Source organism: Pleurodeles waltl, chromosome 11, assembly GCF_031143425.1.
Source record: "Pleurodeles waltl isolate 20211129_DDA chromosome 11, aPleWal1.hap1.20221129, whole genome shotgun sequence".
Taxonomy (NCBI): Eukaryota; Metazoa; Chordata; class Amphibia; order Caudata; family Salamandridae; genus Pleurodeles; species Pleurodeles waltl.
The window spans coordinates 677,840,836-677,867,418 of record NC_090450.1 but is presented as its reverse complement, the minus strand read 5'-3'; the positions used below and the strand labels follow the sequence as shown (position 1 = coordinate 677,867,418).

At 45.5% G+C, this 26,583-nt stretch overlaps 1 protein-coding gene across 2 annotated transcripts in view; it reads right to left on the bottom strand.

Moving 5' to 3' along the window:
• The window catches only part of ARHGAP25 (Rho GTPase activating protein 25), a 313,218-nt gene that overhangs the window by 65,679 nt on the left and 220,956 nt on the right, over window positions 1–26,583 (bottom strand). The window contains exons 3-4 of one of the 2 annotated variants that reach the window (XM_069214179.1): window positions 16,747–16,834; window positions 14,385–14,507 (exon numbers count right to left, since the gene is read on the bottom strand). In XM_069214179.1, coding sequence (XP_069070280.1) covers window positions 14,385–14,507; window positions 16,747–16,834 — 211 coding nt within the window. The remainder of the gene's footprint in view (window positions 1–14,384; window positions 14,508–16,746; window positions 16,835–26,583) is intronic. The other variant, XM_069214180.1, reaches the window with a different exon arrangement.

Genomic DNA, 26,583 nt, shown 5'->3' with positions numbered 1-26,583 from the left:
GATATCATGCAGAGGGATGCAGCACTCTTAAAATTGCAAAGCTTCTGAAGCGTGATCATCGAACAATCAAGCGTTTCATTCAAAATAGTCAACAGGGTCGCAAGAAGCGTGTGGAAAAACCAATGCGCAAAATAACTGCCCATAAACTGAGAAAATTCAAGCGTGCAGCTGCCACGATGCCACTTGCCACCAGTTTGGCCATATTTCAGAGCTGCAACATCACTGGAGTGCCCAAAAGCACAAGGTGTGCAATACTCAGAGACATGGCCAAGGTAAGAAAGGCTGAAAGACGACCACCACTGAACAAGACACACAAGCTGAAACGTCAAGACTGGGCCAAGAAATATCTCAAGACTGATTTTTCTAAGGTTTTATGGACTGATGAAATGAGAGTGAGTCTTGATGGGCCAGATGGATGGGCCCGTGGCTGGAATGGTAAAGGGCAGAGAGCTCCAGTCCGACTCAGACGCCAGCAAGGTGGAGGTGGAGTACTGGTTTGGGCTGGTATCATCAAAGATGAGCTTGTGGGGCCTTTTCGGGTTGAGGATGGAGTCAAGCTCAACTCCCAGTCCTACTGCCAGTTCCTGGAAGACACCTTCTTCAAGCAGTGGTACAGGAAGAAGTCTGCATCCTTCAAGAAAAACATGATTTTCATGCAGGACAATGCTCCATCACACGCGTCCAAGTACTCCACAGCGTGGCTGGCAAGAAAGGGTATAAAAGAAGGAAATCTAATGACATGGCCTCCTTGTTCACCTGATCTGAACCCCATTGAGAACCTGTGGTCCATCATCAAATGTGAGATTTACAAGGAGGGAAAACAGTACACCTCTCTGAACAGTGTCTGGGAGGCTGTGGTTGCTGCTGCATGCAATGTTGATGGTGAACAGATCAAAACACTGACAGAATCCATGGATGGCAGGCTTTTGAGTGTCCTTGCAAAGAAAGGTGGCTATATTGGTCACTGATTTGTTTTTGATTTGTTTTTGAATGTCAGAAATGTATATTTGTGAATGTTGAGATGTTATATTGGTTTCACTGGTAATAATTAATAATTGAAATAGGTATATATTTGTTTTTTGTTAAGTTGCCTAATAATTATGCACAGTAATAGTCACCTGCACACACAGATATCCCCCTAACATAGCTAAAACTAAAAACAAACTAAAAACTACTTCCAAAAATATTCAGCTTTGATATTAATGAGTTTTTGGGGTTCATTGAGAACATGGTTGTTGTTCAATAATAAAATTAATCCTCAAAAATACAACTTGCCTAATAATTCTGCACTCCCTGTATAGTACTTGGTTGCCCATCTCATCCTGGTAAATGACTGGGTACATGGATGACTCAGTGTGGAGGCTGAAATAATTTGATACTTTGGGGAAATAAGACCCAATGGCCCTGCCACATAGAAAGAAAGTGCCCCCTGATTTTCCTTTGGCAACCAAGATCTCAATAATCTGCTGGCAAAATATACTAAAAAATATGAATTTGTATTTCATCCTATCAGAGACCACCCACTTTGGAAAGGAACGTGGCTGGCTTATTCGGCATAATCAATTGGGTTTCATGCATGCATGGTACATGAATAGCATATGCACACTGGGGGATGAGTCGTCAAGAGATCACATTAAATCATACCCAGTTAGTGGAGGAAATTCAGTTACATAAATCCCAGTTCTTATGCTGTTTACATCCCAGGCACGCCTTGGGGAATTATTGCTGTGCTCATCAATTGGTCCCACAATATAATACACTAGAGGCTCAATTGGTAATTGAGGAACTGGGAGACAAGGGCCTTTCTAGAATATCACTCATTGCTGATTAATCTCCCAGACCCACTGCTTGCTCTAAAAGCAAAATGGGATAAAAGATATAGGCCTAATTGAAAGTGATGAATGGTTGGAAGCCAAGATGGCGGCAAGACCATCTCTCCCACATCAGGTTGATTCAATGTAATTATCTCCACAGATTTTACTACACTCCTGTTTGCTTATGGAAGATGGGAAAAATCTAAATCTCCTACTATACATGCTGTAAAAACCCTTGAGCCACATATTTTCATGTCATCTGGGAATGTCCGAATATAGCACCATACTGGGTAGAGATTATCAATACTAGGGCAGTGGTGGTGGGGCTGGATATCATTATGAATCCCAAAATGATGTTGTTGGGCATTATGGTTGAGTGGAGAGCCTAGCGCAACATCAGAACACTTGTCAGAATGGTACTATTAATAGCCAAGAAAAGCACTGCTAGACATTGGTGGTCGGAGACAGCTCCGTTGTTGAGGGAATGGATAAGAGCAATAAATGTCTGTGCTACAACTGAGAAGTTTGTATACAGAGCCAAGGGTGCCCCAAAAACACACCAAAATATGAGGCAAGTGGTAGGACTATTCACAGAATTTTTAACATGTATGTAAGGGCTTTAACATGTTTAGAATGGACTCAGACATATTTGACCCTATTCCCTAATGTGCCTGTAATATGTGGTCTGATGCGGTGTATGACATGAACGAGATAGGGATTGTTGTGAGGACGTTTGTATGTTATTACTAAAATTAACAAAAAGAGTTATAAAAAAGTAAACAAATTCAGGTTCAGCACAAGACATACAGACTTTTAGCAAGTGAAATTCCTACTGAATATAATCAAGATGCAATACTTAGCATTAGGAGTGACTTTAAATTGGACATATAGGCCCTCATTATAATATTGGTGGCAAATCCCACTTACCGCCATGCTGACTGCTGCCAACATACCACCGCCGCGGCGGATATCCGTTCACCATATTATAACACACACAGACCAATCCATCACTATTCAGCCACAGACACAAGTCCGCCACACCAAAGGTCAGTGATAAACTGGCAGTGTCAAAACCCACACCGTTAGGCCAACAGAACTGCGCCCACCGCATTATGACACACAAATCACCACGGCGGACATTCAATGGCTGTAAACCAAAGGTGGTACATATCCGCCGCGCTCAAAATACACACACTCAAACAAAACACCACTACATTGGTCAATTTAAATAACACACACCACACCCTCCCATCCACTCAGACCAGTATAAAACACACACCCACATTACCCACAACCCTTTACCATTACAAAATTGCCACCAGAGAGAGACAGCAAGACCATAGACAAGACCAGAGCCACACACCACTATCACCTATATACCACCCACGCACCTCACAAAACACACCCCAACACATCACCCTACACACCCTCAACCACACTACTCACACAACACCCATGGCACCACAACACCCCAGATTCTCTGAGGAGGAGCTAAGGGTCATGGTGGAGGAAAACATCTGGGTAGAGCCACAGCTATTTGGAGCACAGGTGCAGCAGATATTCATTGCTAGGAAGATGGAGCTATGGCGGAGGATTGTGGACAGGGTCAACGCCGTGAGACAGCACCCCAGAACAAGGGACGACATCAGGAAGAGGTGGAACGACCTACGGGGGAAGGTGCATTCCATTGCAGCAAGACACCAACTAGCTGTACAGAGGACTGGCGGTGGACACCCACCTCCTCCCCCACAACTAACAACATGGGAGGAGCAAGTCTTGGCAATCATGCATTCTGAGGGCTTGGCAGGAGCAGCAGGAGGACTGGACTCTGGTAAGTCAACTCTATACTACTATCACCCACCTAGCTGCATGCCATCACATACCCCTACCCTGACTCCCATCCCTCCACCACTACCCACACACCCCACCATCACATCTCACCAATCCCAATCCAAAGCCCTGCATGCACCACCAATGCATGGACACCACTCACAGACCTGCACGGACACCTATCACTAAATCATGCACACTGGAGAGAATCACACAAGTTCAAGCTGCCAGGGCAAATATAACCTAAGAGGGCAACCCACCCATACACAAAATGTCACACACAGAAACAATAACACTGCATTTAAATCCCCACAGGTATCCCAGCCAATGTCACCGGAGAAGAGGTGCCAGCACTAGCCAGTACTCCCACAGAAAAGGCCCACAGTGATTACAGCGACTCGGCTCGCCTGGATCTGGATGACCAACCTGGCCCATCGGGGACCTCAGGACAGTCGGTTACCCAGGCACAGTCACACACCACCACAGAGCCTGCCCCATCTGGAAACATCACCACAGCACCCACCCAGCGTACCCATACCTCTGTCCCCAGGTCACGTCAATCAGCAGTGTGTCCACCACTACAGGGACCCCAGAGCACACCTCATACCCAAGACAATCAGGGACCTGGGGTCAATGGCAGTGGGCACACGGTTCAGGGGACAGAGGCACAGGACAACAGGGAAGCTGGAGGACTGCTGTGTGCCGGGGGAGGACAGGCCCAGGGAACCGACTCTCCATGAGGCACTCACTGAGAACTTGGGAGCATACCAACATTCCCAGGATACGCTGGGCCAGATCCTGGCCAACGTGCAGGAGAACAGGCAGCTGCAGGAGGGACAGTACCAGGGGATCAGGGAGGACTTGCAGGCCATTAACACCATCCTGGTCTCCATTGCAGGGGTGCTGGCAACCATGGCCAACATTATGAGGAAGGCAGCCTCACAACAGCGGGCCCATGCCACTAGCCAGACAATTGAACAACGTTCCACCTCCTCTGCCGCTAGTGGCCAGGAGGCCCTGCCACAGGACCAACAGGCCACCAGCACCCCTCCCCCTGCAGAAGGAGAACCATCCTGCAAACGTTCCCTGCGATCCAGGCTGAAGCCAGAGACTATTGCCAAGACGCCCGTCAGGAAATAGGACTCTTCTGATTGTCACCCTTATGTCCCACTCTGTCATCCTGTCCACTTTGAACTGCCATTGGTCCCCTTCCTATCCCCCCTTGGACAATGCAACTGTGCTACAAATAGACTGGAACAATACCTTGGACTTTCCTCCATCATCACCCCAGCCCATTGCACTTCCCCCTTTTCTTCTTAGCACTGCAATAAACACACTTTGAAAAACTACAAATATGGAGTATGTCAAATGATTTAAGTATTTATTCGTTTAACAAGGTTCAAACATTGCAATTCAACTGTACAGTAATGTGCACACAGGATAGACCTGTAGTTGGCTACAGTGAACACAACAGGAACAATAGTGGGGCACCAACATCTGAAAAAAGAGATGCCAAAGGGTACAGTGAGTGGGCATAGAAGTAGGAATACACAGCCTGCCAGTGACAACATCACACATCAAACTGTCAATTATATGTGTATTAACACTGTCTTACCTCTGTCTCATTTGAAGTATTGACAAATAATTGCACTTCTGTTGTCCTCATTCTCATCCTCTGCCTCCTCATCTTCACTGTCCACAGGATCCACTGCTGCCACACGGCCATGTCCAGCCTCCTCCTCCTGCAGAAAAGGCACCTGGCGTCGCAAGGCAAGGTTGTGCAACATACAGCATGCCACGATGATCTGGCAGACCGTCTTGGGTGAGCAGCACAGGGATCCACCTGTTAGATGGAGGCACCGAAGCCTGGCCTTCAGTAGGCCAAAGGTATGTTCAATGATCCTTCTTGTTCACCCAGGTGCCTCATTGTAACGTTCCTCTGCCCTTGTCCTGGGATTCCTCACAGGGGTCAGTAGCCATGATAGGTTTGGGTAACCAGAGTCACCTGCAAATATCGAGGGACAATATTTATCCACACACTATCCCTTACGGCCCACACCATACCCATACACCAACAGGTGGGAACCAGGGTTCACATTTGGGATGATGCTATTCTTCAGGATAAAGGCATCATGCACAGACCCTGGATACTTCGCATTGACGTGGGAGATGTACTGGTCTGTCAGGCACACCATCTGGACATTCATTGAATGAAAACTCTTTTGATTTCTGAAGACCTGTTGATTTTGCCGGGCGGGGCAGATACAATATGTGTTCCATCAGTCGCCCCAATTATGTTGGGGATATGTCCCATTGCATAGAAGTCAGCCTTCACTGTGGCCAAATCATCCACTTGAGGGAAAACAATGTAGCTGCACATGTGTTTTATTCAGGGCAGACAACACTCTTGTCAGCACTATTGAGAACATTGGCTGTGACATTCCTGCTGCCAAGCCCACTGTCACTTGGAAAGAACCAGTTGCCAGGAAATGGAACACTGATAAAACTTGAACAAGAGGGGGGATCCTGGTGGGGTGACGGATAGCAGATATCAGGTCAGGCTCCAGTTGGGCACACAGCTCCGTGATTGTGACGCTGTCAAGTTTGTAGGTGAGGATAATGTGCCTGTCCTCCATTGTTGCCAAGTCTACCTGGGTACGGTACACAGGGGTATGTCTCCATCTCCTATTCATCCGCAGCGGTCGCAATCTAGGGTGCAAAAAAGTGAGGAGCCGGTCATAAACTGTACATTGTAGCCACAACAGTACAATGCATGATGTTATTTTGGGATGTATATGTGGCATTTGTCCAGAATGTACAATTGTGAACTGTGATGCAGTTGTAGTTCAGGGCCTGCCCCCCCCTTCTGAAATGCCATCTGTCTGTTCTGTGTGGATGTACAGGTGGAAGTTAGGTAATTCTGCTGACGTTGTGCACCGTTGCCTCATTGGATAATATTGGCCCCTATGGGGTACAGTGGCCAATGGTGATGTATGCCGGTGGTGACGGTATGCACCGCCGCTGACGTCACCGCCATTTTCTATCTGTTCACTCACTTGCTACCTAACCTTCAACAGGAGAGGACCTACACTGCATGTGCTGCTGTGACCTGTGTCTGAAACCTACCATGGATCGTGTGACTGGGGAAAGGGCCCCTGCCTTCACCTCGGCAGAGTTGGAGCGACTGGTGGATGGGGTCCTACCCCAGTACGGACTGCTGTATGGGCCTCCAGACCAACAGGTGAGTACACTGTCAGCACAATGCATGAGGCATGCATGCATAGAGTGGTGTGTGTGAAGGCCTCGTGTGGGGGGAGTCTGGTGGATGTCCCCTGGGCGACGTGCAGCTTGTGTGCTAGGCCATGTCTGTGGAAATGGGGATGGGAAGGGGTATGGTGGTCCATGAGTGTAACAGGCAGGACAGTCTGACTAATGCCTTTCCCTGTGTGTATTTTCTCTGCAGGTCAGTGCCCATCAAAATAAGGGTATATGACGTGCCATCGCCGAGGACGTGCGGACCCTGGGGGTCTACGGCAGGTGGAGCACCCACTGTCGGAAACGGTGGGAGGACCTGAGACGCTGGTCACGGAAGACGGCGGAGGCCCAGCTGGGGATGGCCTCCCAACGAGGAATGGGTGGCCATCAAACCCTGACCCCACTGATGGCCCGCATACTGGCGGTGGCCTATCTGGAGCTGATTGGGCGCTTGAGGGCATCACAGCAACCACAAGGGTGTGAGTACAGTGTCCATCATTACAACTTACGCATGGTAGGGTGATATCATGGATGGGAGATGTGTGTCTGTGGGTGCCCCTAGGCCAGGCCTGACATCGCAGAGTTGGTTCCATGTTTGGCAGGGTTCTGATGTGATATTCCTCCTACCTAGCTAGTAGGCATCCACTACTGGGCTGGTATCCCAAATGCAACAAACAAATGCTTTTCTGGAGGGCATTTACACTGGCTTGGCGGCCCAAAAGAGATCAATCCAGGCTCTGGCCTCCTCTATGATGGCCGCCATTGTCCCTGTTTCCACACTCCCACCTCGAACTTCCTCTACCCAATCCCATTCCACTCAACCCCAACCTATCCCAAGCACACAGTCAGACCAGCATGCACACATAACAATGCACAAGAGTGGTTCAGGCAAACACAAGCACCACACTCCATCCCACAGGCACTCACACAAACACCATCCAGATGCAGACATACCAACATCCACTGCCATCACTGTGTCCCCTTCTCCTCCTCCTCCACCTCCCTCCCAGTTGGGTCTGCAATCACACCTGCATGCACCACATCCTCATCCACTACCGGCATCACCAGCACACCTATCAGGACACACACCTCATTGGCAGACACCACCTCAACAGCCATGCACACATCCCCTGTGCCCTCTCCCACTGTGTCTGTGCCCCCCTCCCAAGGTACACAAACGCAAGCACTCAGACACCCAACAGCCATCCACCTCACAACAGCATCCAGCCCATGCAACTGCACCCAAACACAGCAGACAGACACCTCCCACAACCACTCCCTCTTCCGACACTCCCAAACCTTCTCCCTCTTCCTGCCCCAATGTCCCTAAGAAATTTTAATCTTCACCATTGACCTCTTCCCTAGCCCTCCCCCCGTCCATCACGTCTGGCCAGGGTGGGTAAAACCCAGGCAAGCACCTCTGCCACGCAGTCCATGGGCCCAGTAGTGTCCACAGCAACTTGTGGTGGTAAAGGATCCAGGCCACCAGCCAGCCTCATGGAAAGGGTGCCTGCCCCAAGTGCTGCCCAGAAAGGCAAGGACCCATCCCCAGCTGCTGCCAGGAAGGGCAAGGAGCCATCACTAGCTGCTGCCAGAAGGGGCAAGGGGCCTGCACCAGCTGCTGCCCTGAAGAGCAAGGAGCCATCCCCAGCTGCAGCCAGGAAGGGCAAGGGGCCTCCACCAGCAGGCAGGAAGGACAAGGGGCCTGGTGCAGGGACTCAGTCGGAGCCCCCACCACCAACCATGGTTGTGCAGCCGTACGAGGCAGCAGGGGATGTGCTGGAGCTTCCCCCAAAACCAGCACCAGCAGCACCACCACCAGCAGTGGGCAGACATCCGAGGCTGCAGGGGATGGGCTGGAGCTTCCCCCCACAACCACCAGCAGCAGCAGCACCGCCACCAGCAGTGGGCAGGTGTCTGAGGCTGCAGAGGATGGGCTGGAGCTTCCCCCCACAACCACCAGCAGCAGCAGCACCGCCACCAGCAGTGGGCAGCCGTTTGAGGCTACCAGGGATGGGCTGGCTGCATGGGATGGGCTGGATCTTCCCCCTACAACCACCACCAGCAGCAGCACCGCCACCAGCAGTGGGCAGCCGTCCGAGGCTGCAGGGGATGGTCTGGAGCTTCCCCTCACAACCACCACCAGCAGCACCGTCACCAGCAGTGGGCAGCTGTCCGAGGCTGCAGGGGATGGGCTGGAACTTCCCCCCACAACCACCATCAGCAGCAGCACCAGTGCCACCACTGAGCAGCCGTCACCGCCGGCGGACTTTCTTTAGACCTGCCTCCATGGGCTGTTGTGCGGCCTGCCCCCTGCAAATCCTGTGGGAATGACAGCCAGCTGAGAGACTGTGACCTTGCACTCCCCAGGATCAGAAGCACAGGGCACGTTGCCCCCTCCAGAACCAGTGGGTATGCCACCCACTCACCCCATTCTCCCCAGGATGAAGATCACAGGGCAAGATGGCCCTTCCAGGACCAGTAGGTATGGCACCCACTCACCCCATCCTCCCCCGGATGAAGATCACAAGGCACGATGCCCCCTCCAGAACCAGTGGGGAAGCCACACACTCACCGCATCCTCCCCAGGATGAAGATCACAGGGCACAATGCCCCCTTCAGAACCAGTGGGGAAGCCACCCACTCACCCCATCCTCGCCAGGATGAAGATCACAGGGCACGATGCCCCCCCAGAACCAGTGGGCAAGTCACCCACTTGAGAGACTGTAGCCTTGCACTCCCCAGGACCAAGCACAGGGCATGTTGCCTCCTCCAGAGCATGTGGGCAAGTCACCTACTTGCGAGACTGTGGCCTTGCACTCCCCAGGACCAAGCACAGGGCATGCTGCCCCCCTCCAGAGCATGTGGGCAAGTCACTAACTTGAGAGACTGTGGCCTTGCACTCCCCAGGACCAAGCACAGGGCATGTTGGGCCCCTCCAGAGCATGTGGGCGAGTCACCCACTTGAGAGACTGTGGCCTTGCCTTCCCCAGGACCAAGCACAGGGCATGTTGGCCCCTCCACGACCAGTGGTATTGTTCCATCTGCCGGCTGAGGTGCCTCCCCATTCCCGTCCCCATGAGGTGCCTGCCTATTTTCTAAAAGATGCCCCTGCAGAGTTCTCTCAGTGTTGTTGCAGGAGACAAGTGGGGCCTTGGACTTTGTGATGTGGCCCTGAGGCCCACGCACATTGAGGCCTGGGCAGTGTCCCTTGATTTGTACATATGTATATACTTTTAGATTGGATGTACATATTTTTGATGTATTATATTATTACACTCACTTTCATCTTTTCGTGTTGTCCTTGCATTATTCCTGTGGGGTACGGGGTATATATGTTTTATTATTGCATTTGATTGTGTGTATGGTGTTGGGGTTGGGAGGGGGTGTGTTGTGCATGAGTGTCTCACTCTCTTTTTCCTCCCCCCCTCCCCTGTGTGCTAGGCGGCTGTACTCACCGTGGTCATCTTCGCCGTCGTTGGTGTTCATGGTGGAGCAGGACGTAGAAGATCATAGGAAAAATCTGCTGCTCAGGTTCCATGGCGGCGTGGTTCTTCCCCGTGTCTCCAAAGGTGAGTCATTTCCCTTCTGTGCAATGTTTCCACCAGGCTTTTGATGTCGTTGGTACTGCACCGGGAAAGGTGGCAGATTGGATTGTCATAATATGGTGGGCAGAACATTGTCTTCCACCTGGCTGTAGGCGGCTACCGCCATGGTGACTGTTGTTTCTGCCCTTGTGGTCAGTGTGGTAAAGTGGCTGTCTATCTGGGCTCTTTCCGCCATAATCATAATTTGTCAGTATTTATCCCCAGCCTGTTGGTGGTATTACCGCCACTTTATCATCAACCGACAGGTTGTAATGAGGGCCATAGTAATATATTGAGACCATTGGAGATTGATGAGAGGATGAATATTTTAACAGAGCATGTGGAATATAATCAAATCTGACTTCAACTACATATTATTAGAATATTGGGGTTCCAGAAGCAGTAGGGGTAAATCATACAAACCTTTTGTGAGACTGGATCACAAAAGTCTAGAGCTCGTCCTTGTGAAATTCATTACAAATTGTGGTGGAATTGAGGTCTAACCCACTACTCTAGAGAGGTCTTAACAGTATTTACTTTAAACTTTGTCACAGTTTGACAGGGCCTACATATTATTCTGTTTGATTGAAAGGGTGAGTGGAATTACAGCAGTCAACTATTTACTTCTGATAAAAGTTTCCAAAAACACGATAAAGATGCTTCATACGGTATTTATTTATCTGGTCCTTACAGGCAATCAAAACAAAGTTTAAAATGTCAAACCAGAAAAACTGCTTCGTTTACATAAGTACAAAACAAACATGCACAATTTGATCTTTCCTAACAAACTTTACAAAAGGGAGTTTGCAGGGAGCTCTATATTTATGCAAGGGCTTTTTTATAAAGTGCTTGAGGTGTCTCATTGCAAGACTTATAACTGAGAAGCAAGGCTTTCGAGAAGGATACCAGATCTTCACAGCAGCGACCTCAAACATTAGTTGCATTAATTATACATAAATACTTCTTTGGATATTAGCAAGGAGATTGTTGTTGTGACTAATAAATGTCCTCAAACTTTAATGACCTTAAGAAGATGATGATGATAATAAAACTAAAAATATAATAAAGAATTAAAATAAAATTATAATGTGATAATAAATCAAATGTGAGATCATCTGCTTTTAGGAGTACTTAATTTGTTACATTTAGTCTCCCTTATTCTATTTTTTAGAAGAATTTCTTTGGTCCCACTGCCTTCGCAGATATAAAGTATGTGGTCGCATGTGTGTTCAATCACTAGACAATAGGGTTCAGGGGCCAAATGTACCAAGCGTTTTTACGGTCGCAAACAGCCCGGAAAAATCTTTTTTGCCATGTACCATCGGCAAAATGCAACTTGGTAATTTGTTACCGAATCGCATTTTGCTTTCGCAATTCGGTATTAGAAAGGGGTGTATTTAGAGCGTCCCTTCATAATACCGAACCACACTGGTATGTATGAATGTTTCACAAAAGGAATGCGGTTGCAAAACATTCACATTTTACCAACTCCATAGAGGAGGCGATAACCCATCTGCAAACGGAAAGGGGTCCCAAAGGGACCCCCTTTCCTTTTGTGAATGCATACAAAAAGTTTCCCATGGACCACTGCCTGCTCTTAAAAAATGAAACTGAAATGTTTCATTTATCTTTTTGAAATGCTTCCCATTTTCCAAGGAAAACAGGCTGCATTTAAAAGAAAAAAAGGTTGCTTTATTTAAGAGCAAATACAGACATGGTGGTCTGCTGTCCCCAGGAGGCCACCATCCCTGTGTTTTTAGTGGTTCCCAATGGGTCACAAATTGCAACCTACCTCATGGATATTAATGAGGTAGGTCAATTGTGACCCAATTAGGAATCGCTAAATGTGTCAAGGGCACATTAGTAAACAGGTGCTTACGAATACTAACAGCAAATTGCAAAGATTCACTATTAGGAATTCGCAAAATTAAACCTACGTACATGTGGCCCCAAGTGGACAATCACTGAAGGCGGCAAATCTATCACTGCCTACATTGAATGGGATTAAACTATGGCAAAATGGAAAAGAGTCAATACAGGGATGCCTTGTAGCTGCAGTTATCATTTCTAATTCGAAGTAGGGTATCCTTATAAGAAGTAGGTATCCTTATAGGAGTTTGAAGGGATGGCTGAGTACTCCATTTTCCTTAAGAATGGTTTTAAGGACCATAGTTTCTTCATTCTATTTTGAAACATGATTGCCTTGGGGGTCTGCATTTCTTTGAAGGTAAACTTGAAGGACCTAATGTCTTCATTTAGGTTTGCTAATTATGCAAGGCTGCAGCATTTACGTGGGAAAATGCTATGTCTCAAGCATATTATAATACGACCCATTTTCTGAAAGCCAACGTGTTCATGGATTCCCTCTCTAAACATATTTGTCTGCTCGAAAGTGAATCTGAAATGGTACGGATGTGATGGCTAAGAGTAGTATGAAATGTAATGGACTTGAAATGGGATCGATGAGTACACTGAATTGGTGATCCCAGACTAGGGGGGAGCTTCGACCACCGCCACACATCACCCTCCAATTTCCTGGGCAACAAATAGGCTTGCACCCTTTCTTTGCAGCCTGCACTTAAAAATACAGGGCACACTAGTAATAAAAAGACGGCCGCCTTTCTTATCAGCCTGCACTTAAAAATACAGGCCATACTGGTAAAAACACTAGCATTTGCAATGCAATGGGTCTCGCGTTTACTCAAGTTAAAGCTGTTAGCCTTGTAAACTCCTAACCGGACTTTTCCTGCCACATAAACTAAAAAGTAAAACAGTTTCACATAAGCAAGCCGACGGCCACCATGAATGCAAACCAAACATACAAAAGGAAACGGAAGTTCGCTCGCAGTGAAACGTTTCGGCAAAAGTGCAATTATCCATGCAACAGGGATGATGTCATGCAAAGTGCTCTACTACTGCCCAGCGAGATCGCGCTGCCTATGAAATAAAGAGAAAAAATACTGCAGAAACCATACAAAAAACATGGAACCTCGTATGTTTTCAGTAGTTGGCCAGTGCGCTCGAGGCGGGCTAAACACCGGAAAAGGCATGACCTATGTATGCCTTTCACTAATTAAATCAAGCTAATTTTAAAAGGCAAGCCCACAAACCAACCGAAATGATGGGCTGGACATGGGCGTGGTTAAAAGCCAATAGAAAGATTACACCAGGGATGGAAAGCTTTTCGCTTGACCCTAAAAAAGGCAAGCAGCAACCTTAGCACCAACGCATCTCAGTGGGGATCATGGGGGAGAAGAGCAGACATGGTAGCAAGATGTGAGCTCAGCTCTCTTATTGACCATCCAGCAAATCTGAAAAACACCCAGGGGAGGACCTTGTGCTTAATAATGAAGGGATAGAGAAAAGGCATAAAGCAAAATCTAAATATGAAATGCAAAACATTGCTACACGTAAAAGTGGTGAACAGTAAAGAATCCCAATTTAAAAATACAAACGGTATGGTTGTGAAAATGCCCCAAGTATCATAATTAAGGGGGTGGTGGAAATATTAGGCAAAAATTCAGTGATCTTATACTGTCTAGGTGCTACAATTGGTATGGAAATGGCTGGATGGGATGGTCCGGGACCCCTTTTTGCTTAAAATTGTTTGTACCTCTGTATGTATAACCTCTTTATATTACATATCTCTTGTGTACACCTCTTTCCATCCATTCCGTAAGTTGACTGGTGCTTTAGTGAGATAGACAAGTTGTAACTGAGCTGGTAAATTGTTTGGACTGGTGGCACAAAAATGGCACACCTTGTTGTTTTCCCACATGTGGCAGGGAGCCACAGTGTGGCCAAAACCTGCCAAGTGGGAAACATCTCTGAGTAGCCAAGTACAATGTTATGTGGCTGAGAAATACTTTAAAAACGTGTTTAGTGGCCTGTTTATTACCTCCTGTTGGAGTTCCAGCTGCTCGCTTGATGGCCTTGATCCACTCCTCCATTTCACCCTGTGAATTTGCCATCAGCACATAGGCATCTTGTCCACTGCGGTTCGGATCACCCAGGAGTCCTGCTAAAAAAAAAGTAAAGTATATAAACTCAATCGCTTGAGTTGCATTTTGTCATTTGCGTGATGCTGAGCACGGTTGACATTATCCTTCCATACCACGTATTATTCAAAACCAAAGTGTATCCTACATTAGAGGACAAACAACTTTTAAAAGGTTCAACCATTTCCATAAATGCAGTCGCAGTTAAACCTGGTTTGGACACACATTTAAGTGTGGATCACAGAAAAATCAGGAATTAAGGCATCCCTTTGCTCTTGTACACCATAAGATGTGTTTGGGAACTAAAAGGTGTCATTTTGCGTGTTACCGGAAAATAGTACTTGTCATTTAGGGAAAATGCTGGTGTACCATATATAGTTTCTGAATTTTCATGATGCTGCACAACTCAAGAAAGTAGGAACTTTCAAATCTAAAACGTAAATTGACCCATTCTTCATATTCCTACTCTGAATGTTCCACAGGCCAAGTGCACTAACATAGCCCAAGATGACAGTCCTTTGAGACTACCTCAGTGACCCTTCTTTCAACTTGTCCACTACATGAACATGGGTTGGCAAATGAAACACAGGGTATGCTACCACAACGTTGCAGATTTTACTTTGTAGGGCTTTACATCTCAGGCATGCATGAAAGTGTCCTTACATCAAAGGTAGGTTTTTCCACACTTTAGATCACAGTATTTTTTTTACTGTTAAAAGTCACTATATACAAGTATATATTTATTATATATATGTATATATGTTTAAATATGCTTATATATAGGTATTTATAACTACAGTATGCATTCATATGTATATAGTCAATGAAAAAACAAAGGTAAAACTTTAGTTATTGTTAGGAAAACTTTATTCAACTCAAACTTAAAATTCAAAAATATTAGAAATTCTGAAGTTACAGTCATACCTTAAATTAATAATAATGTAAGAGCCACCTTTAAATTAATATAACTTTGTTTAGTCTTTATCTACAAACAAAGTTAAAGTACTCAAAAATTGTAATTCCTAAACTTACCTAAATGTATACCTGAACCTTTAATTTACAATTTACTCAACACCCTCAAGTTATTATAACTCACACACTTCCATACACAGTATATTTACCCTGGTAGCCACACTACACTTACTATACCTCGGCACTCTACCATGCACTGTGTTCTCACAAAAGATTTGATTTGCGATGCCATAACTGTTCTTCTAAATTCTATTATTGTATATAGTATAAGTGAAATAATATAAAAAGGTATGAGCAGTGCACAGAGAAGGCGAGTTTATTTTGAGTTTCAGTAAAATTCTATGGTTTTATTTAATGAAAAGTAAGATGTCTATTTCCGTGTGCAGTGTGGGGTTGGCAGCAAGGTCTGGCCTCTGACCAGCCCCTGTGCCCAACCCTCAGTAGGCACCCCACCCCCTTTTTTGTTGCACTATAGAGCCACAGTTTTGCCGAGATTCTTCTTGGGGGTGCGCTAGGGTATTGCCCAGGGTGTCATAGTACCTCTGCCTAAGATGGTGGCCGCAACTTTTCTTTCAGGCTGCAGCCTGCCAATCACAATACATGCTTAAGCTCGTGGATCCGCTGAATCATGTCAGTGTTTGTGAAATTGCATAATAAAATGATATTTTATAAAACAAATAATAATTAGGAAGTATAAAATGATATATATAAAGAAATACTGACCAGTGGCAGTCACCACTGGGCAGAACTATGTTTCCATAGGAAAGCATATTTTGGTTTCCTTATAACTTTGGCGCTATTTGACAAATCTTCTTGAAACTTTCCAAACAAAAAAACAAAACTATTGAAATTCAAGGGTTCTCCTTATCTCAAGTAACTATAACTGTGTACCATAAAGTAAGTATAACTCACCAACTCGTTGTGTACTGTTTAAGACCTTACAAATGACATACTTCATTACATGTTCTATGACATCATTGATAAAATCCCTGCGATATTTGAAATTATATCATTGATGAGAAACATTGCATGGTTTGGGCGCGACTTATAGTTACTGTAGGGCATGAGTTGTAGTTACTTGCAATAACTTTACATGGTGAATTTCAGTGGCTTAGTTTGTGGTAGTATTGGTTACGGAATTGGTAGTGATGGTATTGATATAGGTGATATTTGTGTTAGTACTTGTGATTTATATCCACAACCACACCAAAATAAAGCAGGGTTGGCCACTCATTAACTACCCGTAGCTCCACTGTTGTAAAGTCAGAAAATATAGTGCTCACAACTTACCTGGAATTATTTCGAAGATGAATTTCCCTGCATCCTCTGGGCTTGAAAAGGTTTCTCGGATTGTGCTTCTCTGTAGAAATATGCAGCCCTAGACATCAAGAGAGTAAGCAATACTATTAATACAATTGAGCCAAGATCGTGCACTGATTCTCAATTATCTTATCAGCTTCCTCGTATAGGCAAAGAAAAATAAGAAGTTATTTTGATAGTGAGAAAGTCTACACTGTTCTGAAAGAGAAAGTGAGTTATAGGATCGTTCATTTGCCAGTCTAAAAACCTTGAAAATACCCTACTTGTAATGGGATTATCGGTTGCAAAAGAGAAAATAGATGTAGCCAACCGATATGCATTGGTTTCTAAACTTTAGAAACCACTGCATAACAACCACTTGGCGTCCTTACGTACTCTGCAGTGATTAAAACTTGAAATCACTGCAAAGTATGCAAGGACACCGAGTGGTATTTGGCTGCGCTATTTTCCATAGCGCAAATTGCCCCGTTTTTGGACGCAAGAGTGCATTTTCGCTATTAAAATAGCACCAAATGCCCACTCCACCCTGTGGTGGAATTCTGCAGAATCTTGTGAAATTTTAATGTAATTCCACATGATTCTGCAGAATTAAATTTCAACAATTCCACTCACCCTTACCCCTGATATGGTCCCTCCTGGTGTTACACCTATGGTTGCTGGTGTGGTCCCAGCTATTGTAGGGGCTATTGACTTTACTATAGTCTGTGTTGTGCTGGCAGCTATTGGCAGAGCTAATATCCCTGCTGTCATGGGTGCTGTTGATATTATGGGGGTAAAAAGAGGTAAAACCCAAAACAATTTCAGTATATTTCTTTGATGTTAATAACATGAGCTCTGCCACACAACTAAAGCTGTCTGTAACCAAGCCTAAAAATAGTGTCTTTCTCTCTCGTTCTACACAATCTTATAATTATGGGTCAATAAAATGATCAGCTCATCTAAAGAGGCCGATCAACACTCCAAAGCCCCTCTCTTTCATTCATTTTGTTATGATAATATTTCTGTGTTAGACTTTTCATCCTTGGCGTGGTCTCCTTTAACTTTTTGCCTCTGTTTACCAGATTGTTGATGTGTGCTGGACTCTGTTTTTGCTGTTTTTGTTACTCTGGGCACTTTACCACTGCTAACCAGTGCTAAAGTGCAAGTGCTCCTATACACAATGTGTATGTAATTGGTTCATCCATGATTGGCATATTTAATTTACTGATAAGTCCCCAGTACAGTGCACCAGGGGTGCCCAGGGCCTGTAAATCAAATGCTACTAGTGGGCCTGCAGCTCTGGTTGTGCCACCTACATTAGCAACTCTGTAAACATGGCTCAGACCTGCCACTGCAGTGTCTGTGTGTGCAGTTTTAAACTGTAAATTCGACTTCCTAAACCTTCCCTTTTCCTACATGTAAGGCACCCCTAAGGTAGGCCCTAGGTAGCCCCAAGGGCAGGGTGCAGTGTATGGTTAAGGTAGGACATATAGGAATGTGTTTTATATGTCCTGACAGTGAAATACTGCTAAATTCGTTTTTCACTGTTGCAAGGCATGTCCCTCTCATAGGTTAACATGGGGGCTACCTTTAAATATGATTAAAGTGTAGATTCCCTTTGGAGCAGATAGACATTTGGAGTTTGGGGTCTCTGAGCTCACAATTTAAAAATACATCTTTTAGTAAAGTTGATTTTAAGATTGCGTGTTTGAAAATGCCACTTTTAGAAACTGAGCATTTCTTTGCTTAAACCATTTCTGTGACTCTGCCTGTTTGTGGATTCCCTGTCTGGGTCAGTTTGACAGTTGGGCTGGTTGCACCTCTCACTAGACAGTGACACAAAGGGGGCTGGGGTGTAGCCTGCATATCCTGATGAGCCATCTGTGCTAGGAGGGAGGGGAGAAGTGGTCACTCACACCTGAAAGGGCTGTCCCTCACACAATGCAGTCCCCAACCCCCTGGTGTGGGTCTGGGGACTGGCCTGGGCAAGGCAGGATTTCACAAACAAGAGAGACTTTCCTTTGAAGTAAGCCTTCTTCCTTGGCAAGGCAGGATTTCACAAACAAGAGAGACTTTCCTCTGAAGTAAGCCTTCTTCAAAGGGCCAAATGGGTATAAGAAGGGCACCCAAAACCACAGACTTTAGACCACTTCTGGAAACCAAGAGGAACATCTGCCTGGAGAAGAGCTGAGGAAGAAGATCTGCCCTGCCTCTGACTGTGCTTTGTGGAGCCCTCCTGCAGTTGCTGCTTCTGCCCGTGCTAGAGGACAAAGACTGGACTTTGTGTTGCCTTCCTACTTGTGAAGAACTCTCCAAGGGCTTGATTTAGAGCTTGCCCCCTGTTGTTTGAGGTCTCGGGGACAGCAAAGTCTTCTCTCTGCCACCACCTGGAGCCTCTGCTGAGACTCCTACTCTGCCAAGTGGTGCCCATCCAGTTCCTGGGACCCTGAAAGGAGAAGCTGGCAGGCCAACAGTGAGAAACCCACGCATCGACCACCGTGCAGAGAAAAGATCGACGCAATTCTGATCTACGGCTAAAAAATTGACGCGCCACCGGCTTTGCAGCTGAAAATCAAAGCTTGCCTGCAACGCGACCGGAAGATTGACACCCGCAGCTGGAGAAACGATGCGCAGCATCGCTGACCGGGGCTGGTGAGATCGCAACCTGCACTGCGCGATTTTCAGATCATCATGCGGTAGGGTTTCCGACGCAAACATCGCTGGGCATGTAAAAATGACACAAGGCCTGCCCGGACCCGAGAGTGCAGTTCGAATCGGCGCATCGCCCTCCTGCGCAGAGAAGACACGACGCAGGTCGACTCGACTGAAGGAGAAACGACACAAGGTCTCGCTTGTGAGTGATATTGACGCATCACAAGCCCTTTTTGATGCGCACTCACCTGTGCGAGGCTATTTTTGATGCACCCAGGTACATTTCCACGCTAACAGCATTAGCGTTGTGTTTAAAATTACATGAAGACTCTTTTTGCTTTTTAATCAATAACTTGACTTGTGTATTGTGGATTTTTGTCGTTTTGGTCTTGTTTTTTTAGATAAATACTTTCTATTTTTCTAAACCTGTGTTGTGTCATTTTTTCGTGTTTTCATTAAGTTACTGTGTGTGTTGGTACAAATACTTTACACCTAGCACTCTGACGTTAAGCCTGCTGCACGTGCCAAGCTACCAAGGGGGTTAGCGGAGATTAGCTGAGTGTGATTCTCTTTTACCCTGACTAGAGGACGTTCCTTGCTTGGACAGGTGGTACCCTGACTGCCAACCAAAGATCCCATTTCTAACATTCTGGAAGACAGCATAGGCTATGTCGTGCCATATCTTAAAGATATGGAAAGTTCTTTCCTATTTCAAAACAACCTCGTCCTCATTAAGAGAGTAGAGGGAATGTTTTGTGCAAAAGATGTGGACAATCTGTATAGTAGTAGGCATGTCCTTTATGAGATCCATACACTTGAATTATTTGATCAGTGTATATCCTTCTTAAATTGGAAAAATAGACAATTTATTTGAAGCTTAAAAATAATTGGGTGTGTGCTTATATAAGAATATATGAAGATGGTGGAATCTAAATTGATTTTGATGCACCTGCCATGAATCTTTCTGGACCATAATAACTCCAATTGGATCCACTCCCAAATCCAAGGTCTCATTGTGCAGCGCCCAGGGGCTTAAATATTTATAACTGTGGAACCATTTGTGCTAGAAAAAAATGTGTTGTAATCTACTTCAGGGTAGAACCCTGGTACTCCAATGTTCCATGTGCTGCCTGGGGACTACCATGTTTACAGGAAAATGTGGGAGATCAAGTTGGAAAGATTGGAGGCTGGGCTGAGTTAGTGCTACTTGTTGGTAGAATAGAAGAAGACTAACTCCAAACAGTGTCTGGAGATCTTCTAAACAAAATGTTCAATGATTCCGGACTCAGTGTGATTCCCCTCCAGCTACCAGTCTGAATCCTCACACCAGCAGAAGAACTAGAGGTAATCCTCAAGGGGTAACTGAACGGAGCACACAGGATTTGCTGCAGTACAGACGAGGTCTGGGATGAAAGTGAAGGCGAGCAGCACAGGGCAACAGACCTTTTCTCGGACCCCTGATGTCCATGGTGATGATGAAGAACTCAAGTGGATTACATTTATTACAATAGGAAAAACAGATTATCTACAGAAAATGTGCCTACCTGTTATCCAAAGGCTCATAGGAAACACAGGGCCACCAAATGCAAATCCTTGATGAACAATAAACAAAATAGTGAAATAGTGCCTCCTTTTCAATCGTGGAATATATTCTATTTACACCTATTAAATGTGTGAGTCTACTGGAAATTCTATATCCATAGCTGGTCAACTGTCAGAAAACTATATACCTGTTCTCAATAGGCTTGTTATTTTGAACTAATGTCCTGCTTCTTTAAATGACCCCTTGACTATTTATAGTGGGCATTTGTACCGCCTTCATATTGTCCAGGGCGACACAATGTGTTTTATTTCTAACTAACAACAATAATCCACTAATAATAAAAAAGATCCTCCCAAAACGTGCTACTGCTTATGGATCTGAAATACAGACTGGAAGACTGAAAGACTTCCAACAGAGAAGAAGCAACAGAGAGGCTTTTAATTTGTACTGTGCTTTTAAAGGCAGACTTCCAAATACCTGGCAACTTCTTCTGACAAACTGCTGATAGTTTTTTGAACAATGAGATCTGTGTTTAACTTCACTGCGAAGACATCAATTAAAGAGAAGGTGCACATCCTGCTTCAGTCGCAAAGAGAAATTTGCTCCCAAAATATAAATAAAACCATGCAGCGCATGGATTGTACTCTCAAGGTAACATATGGCTAAACTGTGATAGCAAATAACACAAGAAGTATTTTCTGTAAAAACTAAAAATGTGGAAAATGCATGCAATTTGTGCATTATTCCTTATTACATGGTTCAAACCCTGGAAGCGGGTGCATGTTATTTACACTGTAAATATCAAACCTCACACTGTCAGTATTTACCAAGTGCACTATCTGCGTCCATTTTGTAACAGAGACCAAAGTATTTTGTAACTTGCACCTAACGACATGGTAGCTGAGTATGATTATATTCATGCTAGAAGAGTGTGAAAGGAGATGGCCACAGCTTTGTAAAAAAAAACATTTTGCTTGCGTTGCAACCTACATCTTACGAAAATTTCAAAACAAATACGCCATTTTGTTTATTAATATTGCATTGAGATTGAACAAAGATTTTAGCAGTTAAAAAAATTAATTCATTTTAGTTTACATAAAGCACACTTTTCAGATTTTTAATTGGTCTGTGTTGAGCTCCCTATTTGCATCTGAACGTTATCTACCACTGAATATATTGCCTCCGGTTTGAAGTGAAGCATAATTTTTTGTGTAGTAAATGTTATTTTATTAGATTAAAAACAATATATTAACGAAAATCAAATGGCGATGCATTGAAAGACAAGGAAATCAAAACATCTGATTAGAAAAATAATAATAAAATACAACATAATGTAAAACCATAATATGAGAATGAAAAGATAGCCTAAAAGATATCAAGATACATAAAAGAAAACTAGTGAAAAGTCTTAGAACAAGTCCACTCAAATCATGGGAATTTTCCTGTTATTGTAGGGTCCTTAGAGCTATATCCTCAGACGTGTGTAGGACACACAAAGTTTCAATACATTTCTAATTTTGATAGGTGTGGCCTTACACCCTCACCCGCGGGTGTCATGCTTCACCATCAGTCACGTTCATTCACCAAAGAACCTTACAATGGTGGATGGGCTCCTCGAGGTACTTTGTGGGATGGTGTGTGAAAGTGGAAGCAGGACCTAGACTTAGTAAAAATCTCTGTGTTTTAGTGAGGCCCTCTGGAGCCATGTTGGTTCCCTATTTTAGCTTTGTTTTATATTTCTCATTCCACACATTTACACAGTTTGTTTGCATGATATTATTCTAGGAACATACTGTACAAGTTGCTTGTTTAGTTAGCCTTTTCTCAAACTATAATCAGTACATTCTGTTTAAGGCTAAGAACACAGTACACAATATCCTAGTGCTTGCATTGCCTGCTTAGGAGACAGCCTCTAACATCTAGACATAGAATTACATCAGAGCTATGCTTCTGACGCAGTAGCTTTTTATTATATAAATGGTGCACTGACCCGGAAGAGACAGAGGGGCACTCCAGCCACAACCGTCCTGGGAAGAATGCTGTATTCAACATGCAGCTCTGCTGGCGCTTATCTACCAGCTTCCCAAGAGGATTGCCATCCACACTACAGGCTGACTCCTGATGCGGTTTCCAGATATGGAGGTAAGGCTACTCCAATAGATTGAGCAAAGGAAGAGGGACCACCCGCTATGCTCTCAGTAAAATCTTAGGTTTATGTAGGAACATCTAGAAATCATTTATCATGGTTGATTTATTCATCCTCTTTACTATGTTCGTAACGCTGATTACTTTGATTGGTTTTATTTGCCTAATTATCTCAGCTCATCCTCTGTATGCAAGATTACGATTGCTTAAATAAGTGTATTGAAAACTTACCTCATTTCTCTCTTTTGTGAGTAATACAACGAAAGGGTGAGATCTGTTTCCACAACTTTCTGGGGGGTGAGAGTGTCATATTCAGATTGCCACAATCACCTTTCACCCCGGCACAATTAGAGGTTTAGGTGGGGCACTGTGAGCTAGCCAGGAGTCAGGCCACAGGTTTCTGATGGTGTGGACAGCCTTAAGGCCTCATTATGACTTTGGCAGTCTTTTGGCAAGACCGCCACAGTGGCGGCCACCAAATTACAGCCATGTTGGCGGTAATCCGACAGCCGTATTAAGAGTCACACCCTGGAGTCCGCCAGAAAACAGCCAAAAATCCAACACAAGAGGGCGGGAAAGAGGTTCCACCACCAGCACCGCCAGCCCGACAAAATTCCACCCACCAGATTACGAGCCACAAATCACCACAACGGTTCTTCCATGGCCGAAAACCATTGACGGTGCATACCGCCGCAGTCAGAACCCACTACTGTCAGAACACAACACCACATTGGAAAGTTTGAATACCCCACACCTGACACACATCCACCCACCAGACACACCTACTCATTGCACTATATAACACACCCCCACCCAACCCACAATCCTTTGCAACTAAAACACCATTCACATACACCGAGAGCAGGCAAATACACTAATATAGCACCTTTACACTATAGGCATATATATATATCTCACTAGGGCGCACACCACACATCTGCGCAACCAAGACAAAACACACAAAACTAGCACATACAAACAGCAAAAGTGTCTGTCACTCACAACGCTCCACCAAGACCCCATCGATCACCCTACACTGCACCCTTACACACACACAACACCCCACCACCCTCAACACAACCACTACCATGTCCCCACAAAAGAGTTGAGGGTTATGGTGGATGATATCATCAGGGTAGAGCCACAACTGTTTGGAGTACAGGTCCAGCAAACATTGATTGCCAGAAAAATGGAGTTATGGCTGAGAATAGTCGACAGGGTCAACTCAGTAGGCAGCCATTCACACACTAGGAAGGACATCAGGAAGAGGGGGAATGACCTATGGGGGAAGGTGCGTTCCATGGCATCACGACACCAGATCGCCGTGCACAAGACTGGCAGTGGCCCCAACCTCTTCTCCAACAGTTCACATCTTGAGAGGAGAAGGTCTTGGAGAAGGGCCTGACTGGAATACCTGGCGGCCTGGACTCTGGTAACTACAACTACCATGGCACACAATTGTCGTACCCCGCATGCTTCCTCACCACCCAAATACTCTCCAATTCACTATATGTCTCACTACACCCCCCACCTATTCACCTAATGCCCCTCTCCTGCATGCCACACCTCCGTTCAGCCCAAATGCCCACACAGCCTTTGCCAAAGGCACAAATAGTATTGGATAATACTGTCACTACAACTTCCACAATACACTAGTCTATCTATGTTAACACCTGCAATGTGCACATCATATCACATCTCTTGCATGTATGACTATTGTACTAGCTAAACCAACTAGATGGTACGACTGAGGACCACTACATGGCAATGACAGCAATGCAATGGAACAACACAATGACAAACAATGCTAAACACAGCAACAACTCTGTGACTAATCCAAATGGCCACAAATCCGGATCCACAACCCACAAATGGACTCACCATGGTATGGAATGTAAAATGGCAGATACCATGCACATGCACAACATGCACAGACAGGACATTTAACCTTGCTTACTCACATACCCTTCTCCCACCGGGATGCCATGCTGCAATGTCCAGCCATTTCATGTCACATCTAGCAAGCTTGAATAGTCACTAGGTAACAGTGCTGAATAGTCCTGTGAACTATCAGACAGCACCAGAACTCATCCACACAGCTAAATTGTCCAAACCTGAATGACACCAACCAAAATGCAGTATGATACACATGTCACAGAGAACTATCTACCACCAATGGTATGCTGTGCAGCATCTGTCATTGCTGGGAATCATGTTTAGCCAATGAATGCTTCTGATAAAGAAATACCCAAACACACATTCAATATTAAACTCTGTTTCTCACTCCACCCACAGGTACCCCTGCCAGTGCCACCATGGAGTGGATACCAGAGACTGCCAGCCTTCCTCAGGATGAAGGCCCCAGTGAGGACAACATGTCTGGATGTCTGGATGTCTGGACACTGACAACCTACCTGGCCATTCTGGGACACCTGGTCAGTCTACGACTCCCTGCCTCACACTGCCCCCATTTCCCCACCCAACCCTGTGGCATCAACATCACAGCCAACCCTTTGTCCCCAAACCTGTGTCCCAAGGACTGTTCAAACTAGTGTGTGCCCCACAGTACAGAGACCTGAGTCGCCCCCTCATACCCCAGACAATGAAGGTCCTGCATAGACTGGGAGTGGGGACACCTTGCCAGAGACACAGGCACCTGGGGGCAGGGGGCATGGGAGGGATGCTGTGGGCCAGAGGAGGGAGTCCTCAGGGGACTCCACTGACCAGGAAACCATCTCCCAAGTCCTGGGAGCATACCAAAGTTCCCAGGACAGGATGAGCCAGATCATCACCATGTTGGGGGAAAACCAAAAGCTGCAGAGGGAATACCACCAGGCGGTCATGCAGCAGTGACAGGCACACAATGCCACCATGGCCTCCATTGCAGGGGTGCTGAGGGATATCAACACCACCCTACATGTTTCCCCCACCTTCCACTAGCAATCTAACATCTGAGCCATCTACATCAGCAGCAGCTAGTGGAATGGAGGCACTGCCAGTGGAACCACAGGCCTCAGACACCCGTAACTTCTAAGAACCCCCCGTCGAACATGGACGTCCACACAGATATCCGGGTGGAGCAGATGCCAAGACCAAACCCACTGTCAGGAAGTAAACCTCTCCTAATTTGTCTCCCTTGTGTGCCACTCAGACACCAGGTTGACTGTTCAATGACATTACTCCATTTTCTAAAGGCACATGGACACTGGACCTGTACAACCAACTGCTGTATCACCTACTCTGATGATTCCATCTCCCATGACCTCACTCATCACCTAGTGGACAATGTATGCAGCTTTGTTTTGCCTCACAATTTCATGATATGCATAATAAAAACCATGGAACACAGCTACTATATATTTGTCTTTATTAAAACATCAACAAATGTCATGATTGCTAATTGTGGTCTGGTAATGTCCCCCTACATCTAATAGGCAGTGTAATGGACAGCAGAGGGAGGCATCCTCAGCAGGAGACACAATACAACA